A 19886-nucleotide genomic window follows, 5' to 3' on the forward strand; every position below is an offset into this window, starting at 1 on the left:
AATTTCCTACTGCTGCTCTGGGCGCCAGCATCACCTCTGCCTGGAGCCTGCCTTGTCCCAGTACGACCAGCTACAGCTCAGGGCTCAGGGCTCAGGGCTCGCCTCTCCATTCCAGAGCCAGCACTTCCTTTGCTTCCCTCAGTCTACAGCGCCCTTCCCCCCCCTGCACTCTACCAGTCCTGTCCATCCGCTCACAACGCCATCTGCTTCCTTCAGGCTTTCCTGATCCTTAAGGAATCTCTCTCCAATTGTTCTAACACTCAGGATCTGACATCACTTCCAGAGGGGGGAGAGAACTGAGTAATTTTAACAAATTCTGGATTCTAGAGAGTCAACATGCCATGTGCACTTGCCACAGTATGTCAGACACTTGCGCACACCTGAGTTTACAGTTACCGCAGTTGGTTTGATGCTTACGAAACCCTGTGAGGAACACCACGCTCACAGATGAGAAAGCGGAGTCTCGCAGCTCAGTGTGGGTAGGAGCAGAGTCAGGACCGTAACCCGCAGCAAGTGGACACCTTTCCACTTCACAGGAGGTGCTGCCCTCCCAGACTTCTTACAGGGCCAAGCAGAGGCACATGTTATTGATCCTAACCAACAGCCATTTATTCACTTATTTTTTAAAATATATTTTTATTGTTTTCAGAGAGAAAGGAAGAGGGAGGGAGCGACAGAAACATCAGTGATGAGAGAAATCATTGATCAGCTGCCTCCTGCACACCCCCTACTGGGGATGGAGCCCACAACCCGGGCATGGACTACACAGCCAAATAGGCACAGTGAAGGCCAGAACGCATCCACTGGAGGTAGGAAATTATCAGAACGCAGTGGAGAGACAGAGAAAGTAGAAACGTGAAGAGGAAATGAAGAGATGAGGATAATAAAATGAAAGACATACATGCTTCACCAGGGTTCCGGGAGAAGAAAACAGAAGAATGTGGAAGAACATCTGTAGAGACGACAGGGAATCTTCCAGAATTATTGACAGAGGCCAGTCCTCAGAATCAGTAAATCCAACAATTCCCCATGGGAGAGATGAAAAGAAAGCCACACCTAATTCTGCTCAAAATGAGGATTAGTTAATCCTAATTTTATTAAATAACAAAACTCCACTAAATGACAGAAAAGGAATTTTTAACATCAAATAATATAAAACCACAATACAGGAATGGCAGGAGTAGAGACAACACACTGTTAGAAGCTTGGAAGAGGATGGATGAGAAGTAACTGACCTAGTAGATCTGAGACAATCCTCAAGCTAGAAACAGGAAGTTGGACAAATGACCCAGTTACATCACAGAATCTTCAAAAGACTGGGACTGACAGCACCGTGTGGCCCTGGAAAGGGAAGGGAAGTGGGGGCGCCTAGAACAGGCCGAGCGAGGGACGGCCTGAAGACACAGCGGAGTTCCTGGACAGCCTCCCCAGCTCCTCGCTCCGGCCACAGCCTGGCTGAAGTCTAGAAGCTATTCCCTGGACACCTGAAATGTTACCTGGCCTAGGAGGCGATCGGCATCATTGAGTCCTGGGTACCATATGGAAAACAGGGGGACTGAGTGACCATGTCAATAATAAATGCTTCCAGAAAGAACTCTGACATTATTGCCAACTGTTTGAACAAAGGTGCCAAGATAATTCAAAGAGGAGAGAACAGTCTTTTCATTGAACGGGGCTAGGATAACTGGATATTGGCATGTGAAAGAATGGATTTGGACCCTACTTCGCACCATATACAAAAAATAACTCAAAATGGATCACAGACCTAATGTCAGAGCTAAAACTATGAAGCTCTTAGATGAAAACAGGAGGCAGGACCAACTGACCCTGGCCACTAACCAGATGTACAGGATTCGAGCAGAAAGTGGCTCAGGTTTGGCCTGGCTGCCTGAGGACAGGAAAAGGGGCTGCCCGAACACCCAAGGGAAGCAGGGCTGCTCAGGAGAGTTCGCACCGGCGGGGTGGGGGGAGAAGGAGGAGGAGGAGGAGGAGGAGGAGGAGGAGGAGAAGGGCTCACTGCACCTAAACAGTTTGTGTAAATAATATGATTTGTGTTAAATGCCTGCTTTCCTTCTGGGAGTCTAGAGTTTTTGTACTTTCTAGATCAGGGGTGGGAAACCTTTTTTCTACTAAGGGCCATTTGGATATTTATTATATCACTAGAGGCCGGATTCGTGCACCAGTGGGGTCCCTCAGCCGGGCCTGCACCCTCTCGCAATTCGGGACCCCTTGGGGGATGTCGGACTGCCAGTTTTGGCCCGATCCCCACAGGCCAGACCGAGGGACCCCACCGGTGCACGAATCTGTGCACCAGGCCTCTAGTATGCATATAAGATCTTTGGTTAATCTCTTCCCACCCTCTCCCTTTCCCCTTCCCTCTGAGATTCATCAGTCTGTTCCATGTTTCCATGCCTGTGAGTTGAACATCTGCCCCCTGTGGTCAGTGCACGTCATAGCTACTGGTTGAACAATCGCTTAGGCCAGTGATGGTGAACCTATGACATGCGTGTCAGCACTGACACGCGTAGCCATTTCTGAAGACACATGCTGAGGATGAAACATTTGCGAAATAATGTTTTTTCCTCAAAGTGACACACTACCCGAGTTATGCTCAGTTTTTTGGCGAAGTTTGACACACCAAGCTCAAAAGGTTGCCCATCACTGGCTTAGGCATATATATATATATATATATATATATATATATATATATATATATATATATATGTATATGTATATATATATGTATATGTATATATATATTCTCAGATTACTATATTTGGTCAAACATTTAATTAACTAGCCCCTATTGCCTTGGCAGGGCCAGACCAAATGATTTCACGGGCCTATATAGCCCACAGGCCAGAGGGCCCTCACTCCCGTTCTAGATAGAGGCTGCCTATAAGAGCAGCTCCCAGTAAAAGCCCTGGGCCCTGGCCCCTCCAATGAGTGTCTTGGTGACATCATTGCAAATGTTGTCACAGCTCACTGCTGGCGGAATTAAGCACATCCTGTGTGGCTCCACTGGGAGAGGACTCGGAAGCCTGACCTCATTTCCTCCAGGCTTCGCCCACGTGCCTTTTCCCTGCACGGACCTGCGTTGTGCCCTCCCACTGCAGAAAGTCACAGCCAGGAGGAGTGAGTCCTAGCGAACCCTGTGAGTCCTAGTAAAGCAGTGGCATGGGGTGGTCTTGGACAATGAGAGCAAGTCAACTTGCCTTTATAGCACCAAGTCAAACAGGAGCTTCAGAGTTCTGTGGGACAACTGGGGCTCTGGTGCTCATGACAACGTGTGCAGTGGCCTGGGGTCCCAAACCCAGCAGGAAACAGTCGCACAGAGTTTTCCGGGCCCACCAGGTTTCTGCCAGGGGGTTGGGCCTCTATTTCTCAGACGACTTGACTTGTGGACCTGCCGTGTTCACAGCAGAACTTCCCCAGCCTCCTGGCTGAGCAGCTGGTCAGGGGCGTGAATCACTGCAAAGCAGCTCCTCTTCCCACCACACGCCCGCCTCTCTCAGCTGTCGATTGATCCGCTCCCAGCTGCTGTCCACCCACAAGGCTACACGGTTCCAGGTGCCATGACTCTATAGCCAGGGTATATACAAAAACATCTTGGAGAAAGACGTTTTGAATACCACATTAACTTTAAAAGTGCACAAAAAAGTGCTTTGTAGACAATAAAGTGCTTTACAGAGGTAGGGTATTATTAGGCCTAAAAGGCAGGTGTGTAGGCCATAAAATACAGTAACACCTTTGATGTAATGCTTCCAGCACTAAGTTATACCTCCAGACTCGCCCTCTCCCTTCCTCTAATTACAAGTCACATAAAGGCGGTAAACACATTTAATTTTGGCTTCAGGTTTCAGTTTTGTTGATCTTGAAAAGTAAACATGACCTCCATGTGAACAAGAAACAACTTCATCCGCAAGAAAAGACCAAGGCCCATCCCGTCAGCCTCAGAATTCCCTGCCTTACACCCCGGACGCTCTCTGGTCCCTTTCCTTCTTCACACGTGTGCACACCCCGCCTCCACACGAAGCCCTTTTTTTAAAAAAAAATGTATTTTTATTGATTTCAGAGAGTAAGGGAGAGGGAGAGACAGAAACATCAATGATGAGAGAGAACCATCAATCGGTAGCCCGCAACCTGGGCATGTGCCCTGACCGGGAATCGAACCATGACCTCCTGGTTCATAGACTGACGTTCAACCTCTGAGCCACGCCGGCTGGGCAACACACGAAGCCTATTTGATGTCCTTATTTCACCTTCCCTGAAGTTCAGGGAGATCTTACGACTCAACAGGATCTTCAAAATTCTGTTGGACCCGAGTTCTGAATGCACATGGCACTGGGTGCCTGTGGCCTGGGGGTCCCACACTCGGCAGGATCAGAGAGCCCTCTGGGGAGTTCTCCAGGTCTCACCCAGACCAACTGAATCCAAAGTTCTACCAACAGGGTCTGGGCCTAGTTATCCCGAGACTTTCTGAAGAGCATGTCTGTCCGGCGGACACACAGGGGCTCTGTTTTGGACAAGTATGTCATGTGGCAGAGTGACAAGAGGATTTGATGAAAGGCCTTTAGGAACTGAAGGGTGAGGAAGGAGAATCCATAATTGACATTAGGACAGTTCTCCTGAATGGCACAAGAGTAGGAGGGTGGAACCACAGAGAAGAAAATACAATCTAGCGGATCGCTGGGCTCTGCAGCGGATGGCTGCAAAATCTAAAATGGGCTCCAACTTTATAACCAGCTACAGACAAAGGACAAAAGGCTTCATCGCAGCTAGATAAATTCACATGCATCACCAGCCTTGGCAACACAGAGGTCCAGGAGAAAGAGCTGGAAGTAGGTGGGCAGGGGAGATGGGGGCTGATACCCTCGTCTCACAGGGGCAGATATGATTTAAAGTTGACAGCACAGAGAAACAGAGGTTTAAGTCTATCACTTAAAGCTACAATGGGCCCTCGCCAGTTTGGCTCAGTGGACAGAACATCGGCCTAGGACTAAAGGTCCCGGGGTTGATTCTGGTCAAGTGTACGTACCGCCGTTGCAGGCTCGAGCCCCAGCCCACCAATCAATGTGTCTCTCCCACACTGATGTTTCTCTCTCTCTGTCTCTCCCTCTCCCTTCCACTCTCTCTAAAAAAAATCATTGGAAAAATATCCTTGGGTGAGGATTAACAACAACAAAGAGCCACAACGTTCACAATAAAATGACTAAAATAGCAATTTGGTACAAGAAAGTTGAGAAGTAGAGAGGCAAGGTGACCTGCTCAAAGTTAGCTCGTTAGAAGGTCCTGAGGCCAGTGCCTGAACATGGCCCTCACGCTCCAGACCCGAGTTCTTCACCAGAATCGGGAGGAAGTCACGTGTCCAAGATTACACACCTGGTTACGGGCAGAGCCAGAAAAAGAAACCAATTCTCCAGCTTTAACATCATTTGAAAAAGTCATTACTAAAATTTTCAGGAAAGACCATTTTGAAAATGTCCCTACCTGCTCCTTCTTTCAGCACACACCAAACATTTAAAAAGAGCCCCTCACTTAGCACACTCCCACCTCTGACCAGGGCCAGGCCTGCTCGCCAACTCCACACCACGTGACGGGGAAGCTGCCCTCCTGCAGGCGGCTGTGGAGACGTCAGCCCACCAGCCAGTGTCTCTCAGAACCCGACAGAAAGCTCAAGACATCCGCACTGAGGACAAAGCCCGCTGCCTGCTCGCCTCTCAGCCCGGAGACTGAGCCGTCAGGCAGGGGCCAGGCCACTGCTGCTCCGGACATGCCGGAGGGCACTGCGCCGCTCGCGTGACCCAGCGCACAGACCGGGCTGTGCAGTGGTGAGACCACTCAGTGACTGCCTCTTCATACGTCGTAAAAAGTTGTGAAATGCTCAACAGAACTAATTCCTACTAAAAAAAAATTCTTTAAAAATAAAATGTAACCGAAACTAATTAGTACTTGTAAAAAGCATCTTAAAATTTCAATATCATTCCCTGCTGCTTACCCCGTTCTCAGCACGTTTTTCTCCAGGCACATTTATCACATTCCTCTGGGTTCTCTGCTCTTGGGTCTGACGGCCACCTAAAGAAACGAGAGGACCAAACTTACTCAACATGTACTAAGGACAATTAAAAAATATTTTTATTGATTTCAGAGAAGAAGGGAGAGGGAGAGGGAGAGACAGAAACACCAAGATGAGAGAGAATCATTGATTGCCTGCCTCCTGCACGCCCCCCACTGGGGATGGAGCCCGCAACCCAGGCATGTGCCCTGAGTGGGAATCAAACTGTGACCTCCTGGTTCATAGGTTGACACTCAACCACGGAGCCACGCCTGCCGGGCCCCGTACTGCTCTTAACCCACCATAAGCCACGTGTCCTGCAGAGGAGGAAACAGAGGCACAGGAAAGTGAAGCCACTTGCCCCAAGTCCACACCCTGTCAGCAGCACAGCCGGCGGAGCCCAGGTGGCCTCGACCCTCGCACCATCACGCCATTCCCCAGGCACTAGCTGTGCCCTGCACATGACCTTTGTCGAGTCACTTACACACCAGGCTCCGGTTTCCCGAGTGTGAGAGGTGACTCAAGCACATGTCCTCTGTGCTGTCCTCTCGCTGCCACAGAGGACTCTCACCCTGCTAGGGAGGGGTCTCTTACTCACACTCAGATCCGATCCCTTTGAAATGATATCGATCGGTGAGAGCTGCCTGTCCCTCAGCTCTGGGGGAGCACAGAGGAAACATGAGTCTTGGACCCTCAATTCCGGCTGCTCAGAGCATAAGCTGGAGAAGTCCAGTGAACAGAACACACAGGGAGCAGATGCCCTGGGAGCTGTTCTCACTGGCACTTTTCTCGAGCTGACAGACAGACACACAGCACAGGCAGGAGCACAGGCAGGAGCAGGCAGAGGGCAGAGCACCACAGCTGGGGTGGTCTTCTGAGTCAGGGCACGAGAGAGAATGACTGTGCAAGGAAGGGTGTGGCAGAGGCAGAGGGGACAATGATCACCTCGCACCTGTCGGAATGGCTGTCATCAATAACTCAACAGACGTGAGTGCTGGTGGGACTGCACTGGGCAGCCACTGTGGAGAACAGTATGGAGGTGCCTCAAAAAATTAAAACTAGAGCTACCGTGCAACCCAGCAATTCTACCTCTGGGTATTTATCCAAACAACTCTAAAACACTAATTCAAAAAAATACGGGCACCTCTTTGTTCGTTGCAGCTTTATTTGCAATATCCACGCTATGGAAGCAACCCAAGGGTCTATCAATAGACAAGTGAATAAAGAAGATGTGGTACATATATACAGTGGAATATTACTAAGCCATAAAAAAGAATAAAATCTTATCATTTGGGACAACATGAATGGACCTTGAGGGTATTATTCTAAGTGAAATAAGTCAGACAGAGAGAAACAAATACCATATGATTATATATATATATATATATATATATATATATATATATATATATATATATTTATTTATTTCAGAGAGGAAAGGAGAGATAGAAACATCAATGATGAGAGAGAATCACTGATTGGCTGCCTCCTGCACGCTCCCAAATGGTGATCAAGCCTGCAACCTGGGCATGAGCCCCTGACCGGAATTGAACCCGGACCCTTTCAGTCTGCAGGCCAACGCTCTAGCCCCTGAGCCAAACCGGCTGGGCAATACCATATGAGTTCACTTGTATGTGAAACCTAAAGAACAAAACAAACAAACAAGACGGAAACAGACTCACAGACACAGAGAACAATCTGAGGGTTGTCAGATGGGAGGGGGCTGGGGCCTGGGTGAAAAGGTGAAGGGATTAAGCAGCACAAACTGCCAGTTATGAAACAGTCACGGCCCAGGGAATGCAGTCAGTAATGCTGTAATAACTAGGTGTGATAGCAGGTGGGCACTAGGATTATCGAGGATCACTTTGTAAACTATATACTGTCCTTAGGACTCCAGCCAGTTCTCTTCAGTATCCCTAACACTTCTAAGCGTCCTAAGGTGAGAAATGAGACCTTCCCCCTCCCCACACCAGCACAGGGTGTGAAGGGTTACGCACACATATTACAGTGAGAAGAGTGAAAAGTACAGCTGCTTGGGCACAGCTAAGGGAGGGAGGGCATTGGGATGTGGAGGGCTCGGTAGAGGGTTCGCGTGAATTCTGAGCACGAGAGCACTGCTGTGGGCTGCACGGAGCTAGCAGATCCCTGCGGGAGCAGCTCTGGCCTGAGGCAGGAGGGGATGAAGAGCTAGACCTGAGCCGTGGTCTCCTGACCCCGGACGCCCAGCAGCCAGTGGAGTAAAACCCAGAAGACAGGGCGCCCTCTAAGCCAGCGGTGACAGGGCTCTTAGCACGAGGGCACACTGTCCTGTCATGTAAAATACAGACGAAGAGGAAGAACGTGCATAAAGAAATCTTTGCACAGAAGGATATCCTTGTGCTGCTGATTTTCTAAAACAGAAGTAATCCACAATCACTCTCAAATAGCAAGCTGAGGGTCTCTTCACTGCACAGTTATATGCTCTCAGAAAAAAAGATTCCCTTTTTGGTTAAATTTAATTCTCAAAGAGGTAGTATATTCCCATGGTTCAAAATGCAAAAGGAACAAACAGGCAAACGATAAGCAATCCCCAGCTTCTTTTTTGTAATCCTCACCCACGGGTATGTTTTCATTGATTTTTATTTAGAGAGAGAGAAACATCGATGTGAGAGAGAAACATTGATCGGTTGCCTCCCGTACACGCCCCGACTGGGGATCAAATCCACAACCTAAGTTTGCGACCTGACCAGGAGTCAAACCCGCAAACTACTGTGTATGGGATGACACGCCAACTAACTGAGCCACCCGGCCAGGGCGTTACCTCCCAGAGACACTTCAGACATGCACAAGCCAATATGGACATAGGCCTCTCTCTCTGTCACAGAGGTAACACGTGTGCATCTGTTTCCCATGGTGCTTAGCCTCGCGGTGTGTCCAGGACCTGGGTCGGGCACACGGCTGGCCGTCACGGCTGCGAGCAGCCCACTGTTGGAGGCAGCACGATTTCCCGCCCAGTGGCCCCGTAGGCATGCAGGCTGCTCCTATCTCTCATCGGCGGTGCCCCACGAGTGACCACGCACCCACCATCCTGTCCGTGTGCAGCACAGCTTTAGGACGAGTTCTCAAAAGTGAGGTCGCTGGGTGAGAGGGCTTGTGCCTTTGTAAGCGGAACAGACATGACCAAACTGCCCTCTGCAGAAGCTGTCCACTGGCGCTCCCGCGAACACAGGGGAGAGGGCCTGCTCCCGCGCCCAGCACGGTCACTAAGTGTCCCCACCTTCGCCGGGTGACAGCTCCGTGAGGAGTGCGGCGGGACGCCTTTTCCCATCCCTAGGGCCACGACACTTGCTTTCCTGAGAACTCTGTTTGTACATATTGCTCATTTTTTTTACTGGGTTTTATTTTATTTCATCTTTTGTATTGATTTTTAGGAACTCTTTATATGTAAAACAAATCAGCCCTTTGCTAATGAGCTACATAAATGCTGTTTCCCAGTTTATAATTTGTCTTTTGAAATTGCTTAAGGTGGTTATTGCCAAACAGACAGTTTTTGCTTTTTTAGTAATTCAGTTTGTCTTTTCTTTTTTGGTATATTGTTACACTTAGAAAGGTTCTGTCCACTTTAAAAATAAAAAGTAAAACATGTTTCTCGGCATTTTTCTAATCCTTTCATGGTTTTATTTACTCTTAAACCCTAGATATTCGATCCATCTGGTATCTATCAAAAGCAATTCCTTTGCACAGCATGTCTGAGTGCATTCCTGGGCTGTGGTCCTGAGAAGGAAGCCAGGGCGAGGCGCCTGGACTGTGAAATAACTGAACTGCAATAACAGAGGCCAAAGGAATGTGGACACCAACTCTCCCTCTCACACTGTGAGTGAAGGGGCAACAAGCATAAGTAACTCATTTTAATACGTATTCCTATTTTTAAATTAAGTTTTATGGCAAAAATTAACAAAGGGAGAGAAAGCACTCATCTACCTTGTTCACTGCTCTCGGCTGGGGAATCCTCATGTCGAAGAAAAAACTTCACTTCTTCCCTCCGCGGCCCCCACTTCTGAAGATGCTCATACATCATATGATCAAACGGTATGGGGCGCTCTGGAAAAAACACATCTCATTTATCTCAGAAACAAAGTCATTCCTACCCAAAGCAAAACATAAAGATACATTTAAGTAAAAATACACATGAATTAGAATTCAAGAATATTACAAGCACTAAACTTTAGCTTTAATGAAATAAAGCAGGAATATGAATGGACAATAATGTAGGTAACTAATAAACACAAGAAGTAAACATAAAAGCAGTTTTCCAACATTAAATAGGCAGCACTGGGGGAAATGCCCTTCACAATATTTGTCATGAAGTAGTATGCCTCCCCCTTCAAAGGAACGTACCAAAACACTGGTGGGACCTGCTATTCATTAACATGCTGCCCGTGGTGACCGGATGTTCGGAGGAGGAGAGCACCCTGCCTCACCGTCCAGTGAGCCCACACGAGCACTGCACCCAGCCGCTCACGCAGCATTACCCACAGGAGCCCCAAGTGAAAACAACCCCAATGCCCATTAGCTGAAGGATGGACGAATAAGATGTGGTATATCAGACAATGGTGCCCATCCGGCCACACCAGGAATTAAGTACTAATACAGGCTTCCAACATGGACGCACCTTGAGAACATTATTCTAAGCGTAAGCAGCCAGACAAAAGAGGCCACATACTGTGTGATCCCACTTATCCGAGGACCTGGAGTGTCAAATCCACAGAGCCAGAGAGTGACACAGTGGCTGCCTGGCTCTGGAGGAGGAAGGGGAGGGGAGGTGCAGAGTTTGGTGATGGCTGCACAACACTGTGAACGTCCTAAAAACCACTCAACTGTACACTTTAAAATGGTGATTTTTATATTATGTGAATTTTACCTCAATTTAAAGGGGGAAAATGAAATCTTAAATATTCCCACTATTGCTTTGCTTGAAAATTTGAGGAAGGGTACTAGCAAGTCCCAAGGCCTGTAGAAATGGTCTGGGGAGAGGCAGAACAAAACGGAACAGTATTTTTCCTCCCTTCTGCTCAGTCTGAGAACCTGACTTTCAGCCAAGAGAAAGGACTTGGTGAGCGCACCCTATCACACATGCGGGGGTGATGAAGGTGCCCTCAGTAAGCTCTAGTTCCCCTCGGAAGGAAGCCCTGCCTCTCTGCTCCTGCTCAGCTGGAACAGGGGAGTCTGGCGGGACACACGTGGTCTCCCTTGTGGTTTAGGAGGGCCGTCCTGAGTATAGGGCTAGCTCTTAAAGGCACCAGAGGACAATTTTGAAAAAGAGAGAAAAGAAAGTCCTGTCGCTCCCAGAGACACGACCACACCGCGCTGTGGCCTTGCGCCTCCTGCGTGTGCAGGCCAGCTCGCTGCGCTCGGCAGACTTAGGGGCAGGGACAGGAATGGTCTCATCTCTGTTGAAAATGAAATCTGTGTGAGCTTAGCTCAAGTTCAACTCAGAATGGGTGTTACAGCAAAAAAAGAGCACAAATTGAACAATAAAGAAGTAAAAATTATTCCATAGTTTTAGTTTTATAAGTAACACTCAGGTATATAAGCCTATAAAAATCCATTTTCTTTTATGAATTAACAACATTTATAGAAAAGATTAATTTCAAGAAGAGCACACTAAGCTTCACTCCCTTTATCTACATAAGGAGGCTCAGTAGTTGTGTTTCAAAGTGGAAACAAGCTGCCGGACACGCGTCGTGGGACACACACCGCCCCTCATCAGGTGAGTCCCGGGCGCCCTTGGATAAGGCAGAGAGGAAACCAACGAGGAACCCACACAAGGAGGCACGAAGGGTCTGCCTTCCCTCCTGGTCGGCATGCGAGTGGACACTGGGTGGGGAAGGAAGCACAAGAGCAGGGCAATACACCGGCCAAGTCAACGGACTGTCAGGGGCTGAGCTGAGTTCGTATGGTGAAGTCCTAACCCCCGAGCCTCAGACATGACCTCATTGGAGAGAAGACCTTGAAGGAGGTAGTAAGTTAGTGAAGCCATTAAGGTGGCCCTACTCCAATATGACTGGTGTCCTTATAGGAGGAGATCGGGACAGAGACACGGAGAAGGTGGCCATTGACAAGCCGGGGAGAGAGGCCTCGGGAGAAACCAGCTTGCTGACACCTTGCTCTTAGACCTCCGGCCTCCGGAATCGAGAAAACAAGTTCCCCTCGGGGAAGCCACCAGGCTGTGGTGCCGTGCCATGGCCATCCTGGCAAACGAACACACAGGCCCACAGAGAACTATTTTCTTCCAAAGGCATTGGCAATCACACTGGGTGACATTTATGACATAATGATCACACTGGCATGCCATGAGTCACAGATGCAGTGATTTCTACGCAGGGGTTCTCTGAAGCCCAACTTACTTTAAAGGTTCCTCTAGGGTGAAGAGATTGAGAAAGGCTGCTGGTTCTAGAGCTTCCCCTTCCATTGCATCTCATCTACTTGGACATATCTCCTCAAGACCCCGCTTTGCTGTTCCACTTCACTCAGGGACCCCGGTGTTTGTGAAGGGCCTGTTACGAGTACCAGGCAGGGCACTGGGGATACCGTGGTGAAGAGACAACTTCCCACCTCCTGGAATTTTAGCCTAATGAGCTATGAAAGCCACTTAGTCATGTTTTAATAAATCCTATGGCAGCACTGGAGCCCAGGGGAGGGGCATTTACCACCTCCAAGATTCAAGGAAGGGATGAGAGGCAAAGAGTAGAGCTTAGCCAAGCAAAGTAGGGTGAGTGCCAGGGATTCTTCTAGACAACGGGAGGAGATGTAGAACAGCCATGGCAAATACAGCACGCTGTGACCCTCTGCACTCTGCGGTGACCGTCCTTATTCGTGATGAGATAAAGTCACGGGTTATGATTTCACATGGACTTTAGGGACCAGGCCAATATCCCTGATGAACTCAGATGCAAAAATCCTCAACAAAATATTAGCAATCTGAATTCAACAATACACTAAAAAGGTTACACATCATGACCAAGTGGGATTTATTCCAGGGATGCAAGGTTGGTTCCCACATAAATAAATGAAGGATAAAAATCATATGATCACATCAATAGATGCAAAAAAAAAGCATTTGACAAAATTTAACATCCATTTACAATAAAAACTCTAAGCAAAATGGGAGTAGAGGGAACACACCTCAACATAATAAAGGGCACACATGACATACCACAGGTAACACACTCAATGCTGAAAACCTGAAAGCGTTTTCTCTAAGATCAGGAACAAGACAAGGATGCCCAATCTCACCACTTTTATTCAATACAGCAATACTCTAAGTCCTAGCCACGGCAATCAGATAAGAAATAAAAGGCATCCAAAGTGGAAAGGAAGAAGTAAAACTATCATTGTTTGTAGATGACATGATAAATAAATATATATAGAATACCCTAAAGATTCCACCAAAAAACTATTAGAAATAATAAACTAATTTAGTAAAGTTGTGAGTCTCGGGCGTTCAACGATACAAAATATTCAGAAATTGGTTACATTTTTATACATTAATAATGAAATCAGAAAGAATTTTTTTAAAAAAATCCCATTTACAATTGCACCAAAACAATAAAATACCGAGGAATAAATCTAACCAAGGAGGTAAAGTAGCTATACTCTGGAAACTACAGTATATTAACGAAAGAAACTGAAGAAGACACAAATAAATGGAAGGTTGTATCATGCTCATGGACTGGAAAAAATAATATCATTAAAATGTCCATATGAGCCAAGGCAATCTACAGAGTCAATGTAATCCCTGCCAAAATACCAATGGCATTTTTCACATAACTAGAACAAATAATCCTAACCTTTATATGGAGCCACAAAAGACCCCAAATAGCCAAAGAATACTGAGAAAGAACCAAGTTGGAGGTATCAAGCTACCTTTTATTAAACCACACTACAAGGTTATAATAATCAAAACAGCATGATACTGCACAAAACAGACAAACAGATCAACGAACAGAATAGAGAGCTCAGAAGTAGACCCATGCTTGTGTGGTCCATTCCTCTATGGTAAAGGAAGCACTGGCGTAAAGTACAGACAGGCTCCTCATTAAATGGTGCTGGGAAAATAGACAGATAAATGCAAAAAAAGAGAGAGAAACTACTCCGCTTTCTTACACCACGTACAAACCCCAAATGGATTAAAGACTCCAAACTCCTAGAAGAAGCCACAGGCAATAAACTCTTTGACATCGCTCTTAGCAATGCCTTTTTGGATATGTCTCTAGGGCAAAGACAACAAAAACAAAGATAAACAAAGAGGACTACAGCAAACTAAAAGAGCTTTTACACCATGAAGAAACCATCAACAAAACAAAAAGGCAGCCTACTAAATGGGAGAAGACATTTACAAAGGATACATCTGATAAGGGGTTAATATCCAAAAGAGATAAAGAAGTCATACAACTCCAAAGAGCAAACAGTATAATTAAAAAATGGGCACAAGACCTGGGTAGACATGTCTCCAAATAGGACACACAGATGGCCAGACACATTAAAAGATGCTCAATGTCACTCAGTAATCAACAGGGAAGTGCAAATCAAAACTATGATGAGCTATTACCTCACCTGTCAGAAAGGCTACCATCAAAAAGACGACAAACAACAGGGTGACGTGGAGAAAAGGGAACCCTCGTGCACTGTTGGTAGGAATACAAACTGGTGCAGTCACTATGGAAAACAGTATGGAGGTTCCTCAAAAAATTAAAAATAGAACTACCATATGCCCCAGAATTCCACTTCTGGGTATTTACCTGAAGAAATAAAAAACACTGATTTGAAAGGATACATGCACCTTTATGTTCACTGCAGCACATTTACAACAGCCAAGATATGGAAGCAACCTAGGTGCATCGACAGACAAATGGATACAGATGATGTGGTATGTGTATACAATAGAATATTACTCAGCAATAAAGAAAGAAAGAAATCCAACCACTTGTGACAATATGGATGTACCTAGAGCCGTGGTCGGCAAACTGCGGCTCACGAGCCACATGCGGCTCTTTGGCCCCTTGAGTGTGGCTCTTCCACAAAATACCACGGCCTGGGCGAGTCTATTTTGAAGAAGTGGCGTTAGAAGAAGTTTAAAAAATGTGGCTCTCAAAAGAAATTTCAATCGTGTACTGTTGATATTTGGCTCTGTTGACTAATGAGTTTGCCGACCACTGACCTAGAGAACATTATGCTAAGTGAATAAGTCAGACAGAGAAAGACAAATACCACATGATTTCACTTATATGTAGAATCTAAAAAACAAAATAAATGAAAAAACAAAACAGAAACAAGCTCAGAGATACAGAAGATAAACTGATGGTTGCCAGATTGGGGGTGGGGGACTGAGGGGCTAGGTGAAAAAGGTGAAGGGCATTAAGAAGAACAAATTGCCCATTATAAAATTAGTCACAGGGATGTCAAGTACAGCACAGGGAATAGAGTCAACAACCCTGTAATAACTATGTATGGTGCCAGGTGGGTACTAGACTTATGCTGGTCACTTTATAAAGTGTCTTCTCACTGTGTCATACACTTAAAACTAATATAATATTGTATGTCAACTATCACAAAAATAAAAAGTGCTAACTTCAGCAGCACGTATGCTGAAATTGGGACAATACAGAGAAGATTAGTATGGTCCTTGTGCAAAGATAACATGCTGATTCATGTAGCGTTCCATACTTTTTATTGCATATTTGAAAGTTGCTAAGAGAGTAGATCTTTTTTTTTTTTTTTTAAGAGAGTAGATCTTAAAAGTTCTCATCTCCCCAGAAATATTCCATAACTGTGTATGGTGAAAGATGTTAAGTAGACGTAGGTGGTGACCGTTTTGCAATATATGCAAATACTCTATCATGTTGTACATCTGAAACTAATAATGTTGTCAATTATACCCGAATTTAAAAAATGTGGGGCAAAAAAACACACCACGGACGATTTCACTGATTATCTCTAGGTGCCCTTTAAACTCTTCCATTTGGATGCTCATCTCATTATCATCCTGAATCAAAATGTCCCAGCTGCTCACTCTCCTACTTTCCAACACAGACCACCCAGCGGTCACCTCCTGCGCAGACTGGTAAAGGCTGCCCTCTGCCAGGCTGGTGAGCTAGTCTAGTCTCTCCCCTGCTGCCTGCCTTCTCTCAACAGTCTCAGCAGCACACACATTTTCTCTCCTCCATCCTTCGCATTGCTCCCCCGCTTAGAATATCCTAGTCTATCTAAATTCAATCCCTCCTCTGAGAGTCCCAATTATTTGGCAGAACTTCCTGTATTCAGCAGCCATATTACCTACACTGCCCAACTAGCGGACAAGGTCCTTAACCGTGGTACCAGTATTTACTCGTCTCACTTTAATAAATATTTATGGATGTCTGTAGCAAGGGTCAAGTCACAGAACACCTTTGTATGAACAGCATTTGAGACCCCATCCCCATGTAATACAATACTACTTTTATTTTAATCACCCAATTCCTTGTTACCACAGAAAGCAGAAAACCAGAAACAACACTGTGCATCTGATGAACATCGAGTCTGAGGTCCTTAGCAATCTTAGGGCCTCACACATACCATTTCCCCTCCACACTTCAGCCAAGTGGCAACTGCCTTCTCCGGGTTCCTTGCAAAACTCCACAACATCTCGACATGTTGTTTCTGGTGTTATAGGAACTTCTGTCAAAATCTGTTCATTGTTGCTCAAGAACACGGTTAATATCATCTGTAAGAGAAAAGATTAAGTCAAAGCTACAACTTAGAGTCATTATCATAAAGAGATTAATCTGTAAATTGAAAGCAACTCCCCACCTCCCCACAGCCACTCCACCCATCTCTACACCCCCTCCCACCCCCACCCCCACCCCCACCAAAATGCCTACAGGATCAGTTTTTGGAAATACATCAACAGATTCTAAAGTTCATGTAGAAAAATTAAAATGTACAAACAGCAGAAAAGTTCCAAAAGAGAAGAGCATTAGAAGGCAACTAGCACTACCAGACATCCTAAAGTGTCAGAACAACACGGCACTAGCAGACGGCGAGTCCAGACACAGGAGATGGTGGGTGATGAAGGCGGCGTTCTCAGTCGAGGAGGGATAAGACTACACAGTGAATGGCGTACGAGCTACTAAATATCTGCCTGGACTCACCCTGCACATCACAAACCAGCACCAGTTCCTAACTGATCAAACATTTAAATGTAAATCATAAAGATATGAAAGTTCTAGAATAAATGGGGCAAATTCCTTTTTATAACCTTGGAGTACATAAGCCCTTTCCAACCATGACTCAAAAAACAGACACCATTTCGAAAATGATATATCCAAGTAATTAAATATAAGAATCTTTCACAAAGCAAAAAAGACAAACTGGGGGGAAATATTTGCAACTCATATTACAAACAGAAAGCTAACCTCTTCAATATATAAAGGGCTCCTAAATTATAACAAAAACACCAAAAAATCCAATTTATTTTTAAAAATTGGTTGAGATATTAATGTATCACAGTAAAAGAAATGCAAGTGCCCTTAAATATAAAAATACATTACAATGTATTTGAAAAAATTAAAACTTTCTAGCATTTTTTATCTTTAAAGAATCCTACCACTTTGCCCTAGTCCCGTGTTCTGCAAACTGCGGCTCTTGAGCCACATGCGGCTCTTTGGCCCCTTGAGTGTGGCTCTTCCACAAAATACCACGGCCTTTGGCGAGTCTATTTTGAAGTGGCGTTAGAAGAAGTTTAAGTTTTTTTGTTTTGTTTTTTAATATTTTTTAATTGATTTTAGAGAGGAAGGAAGAGGGATAGAGAGATAGAAACATTAATGATGAGAATCACTGATCGGCTGCCTTCCGCACGCCCCCTACTGGGGATCGAGCCCGAAACCCAGGCATGTGCCCTTGGCCGGAATTGAACCTGGGACCCTTCAGTCCGCAGGCCGATGCTCTATCCACTGAGCCAAACCGGCTAGGGCAGAAGAAGTTTAAGTTTAAAAAAATTTTGGCTCTCAAAAGAAATTTCAATCGTTGTACTGTTGATATTTGGCTCTGTTGACAAATGAGTTTGCCGACCACTGCCCTAGCTGGTTTGGCTCCGTGGATAGTGTCAGCCTGCGGACTGAAGGGTTCACGGGTTCGATGCTGGTCAAGGGCATGTCCTTGGTTGCTGGCTCCTTCCAGCCTGGGCCACATGCAGGAGGCAACCAATAGATGTGTTTCTCTCACATGGATGTTTCTCTCTGTCTTTCCCTCTCTCTTCCACTCTCTGTAAAAATCAATGGGAAAATATCCTCGGCTAAGGATTAAAAACAAAAAAATCCTACCACTTTGATTTAAGATCTGAAGAGATCATGTCGGAAGAGAATTTTTTTAAAAAAAGAACATTACTCTTAAAGTATAATTTAAATAAAATATTTTCTTTTATCAGACAGCATTATAAACATTTGTTTAATCTTTGATCAAAATAAATAAAATTGGCATTTGTCCCCAAATTCTCATCTTAAAATTCTTTTTTCTTAGAAGAGCCCTAAATTTCTAAGTTTTGCGATTAAACATCTTTCAACGGTCAAATTTTATGTAACCAAAATGGATATAGTTATGAACTGGTCTCCTCACCTCCAACCTGCCTACTCCCACCTGCCCCTTCAGCTCCTGCTCTAACCCAGGCCAAGCCGCTCCCTGGCAGAGCGCTCAGCACTGCCTAACAGCAGCCCCAGGCCAGGCTGGCTTCTGGAACATCACCATGAACCAGGTGTCTCTTCCGGGGCTTAGATTCTAAGGCTGCTCTGTTCAGAGTCTCTTCCCCCTGAGACTCTCAGCGGGCTGGGACTCCACGGACCGTCTGGGAAGGCCTAGCCTACAGGATATCTGCAAAGTCCCTTCCTCTCAGCCCTCTCGTCCCAGTGCCTTCCCACAGCGAACCTTGACCTTGCTCCCTCAACGCCAATCACATTCTCTCTATTTGCCTGTACACTCCTAGTCAACCTTCAAAACAGCTCATATGCTACCACCTTTGCAAAACCTCCCTTCGCCACCTTCTCTCACCAGGGAGGACTCGTGTTCCCTCCTTTGTGATCTGGGAACTCTTCACAGGTATCTTTGTTACATCACAGCTAACACCCCTCCGCCCATCCACCTGGGAATCTTCCATTTACCACTGCCTCATCAGTATCTAACACGGAGGGGGCACATTCACGTCTGGTCGTCTCCACGAAAGGCGCACAAACATAACACCTCCACCATGCCATGGGACTGAGGAAATACTGCAGGAATCTAAGGTACAGCCAGCCAGTCTGTGTAATAAACAAGCAGTTTTCCTTCTGTTCTTCTTGGATATTATGAACACATTTCTATCTTATAAGGAATTTAAGTTACTTCTGCTCATTAACCCGTAAGAGAATCATATATATATATATATTTAAAAGCACACACACACACAAAAAAAAAAAACACAAAAAAATGGGGCCCTGGCCAGTGTATTCAGTGGTTAGAGCGTCAGCCCATGCACCAAAGAATCACAGGTTTGATTCCCGGTCAAGGGCATGTGCCTGGGTTGCAGGTTCAACTCTGGCCCTGGTCAGTGCACGTGAGGGGGGCAACCAATTGATGTGTCCTCTCACATCAATGTTTCTCTCTCTTTCTCTCTCTCTCCGCCCCCCCCCCCCCCCTCCACTCTCTCTAGAAATCAGTGGAAAAATATCCTCAGGTAGGGTTAACAACAACAGAAAACAACCGAGGGCTCTTGAATGTTGAAATGAATGAGCTGGAACCTATAGAATTGGGGATAAAACAGGTAATTCCTGGGTCCAGTGCAAAC

At 45.9% G+C, this 19886-nt stretch overlaps 1 protein-coding gene across 1 annotated transcript in view; it reads right to left on the bottom strand.

Moving 5' to 3' along the window:
• PPP1R13B (protein phosphatase 1 regulatory subunit 13B) overlaps nt 1–19886 on the bottom strand; it is a 79888-nt gene that overhangs the window by 25946 nt on the left and 34056 nt on the right. The window contains exons 2-4 of the mRNA XM_079768252.1: nt 16649–16796; nt 10016–10135; nt 5999–6075 (exon numbers count right to left, since the gene is read on the bottom strand). Of these exons, the coding sequence (XP_079624378.1) occupies nt 5999–6075; nt 10016–10135; nt 16649–16796 (345 nt within the window). The remainder of the gene's footprint in view (nt 1–5998; nt 6076–10015; nt 10136–16648; nt 16797–19886) is intronic.

This window comes from Cnephaeus nilssonii, assembly GCF_951640355.1.
Source record: "Cnephaeus nilssonii genome assembly, chromosome: 4".
In the NCBI taxonomy this organism is placed as follows: domain Eukaryota; kingdom Metazoa; phylum Chordata; class Mammalia; order Chiroptera; family Vespertilionidae; genus Cnephaeus; species Cnephaeus nilssonii.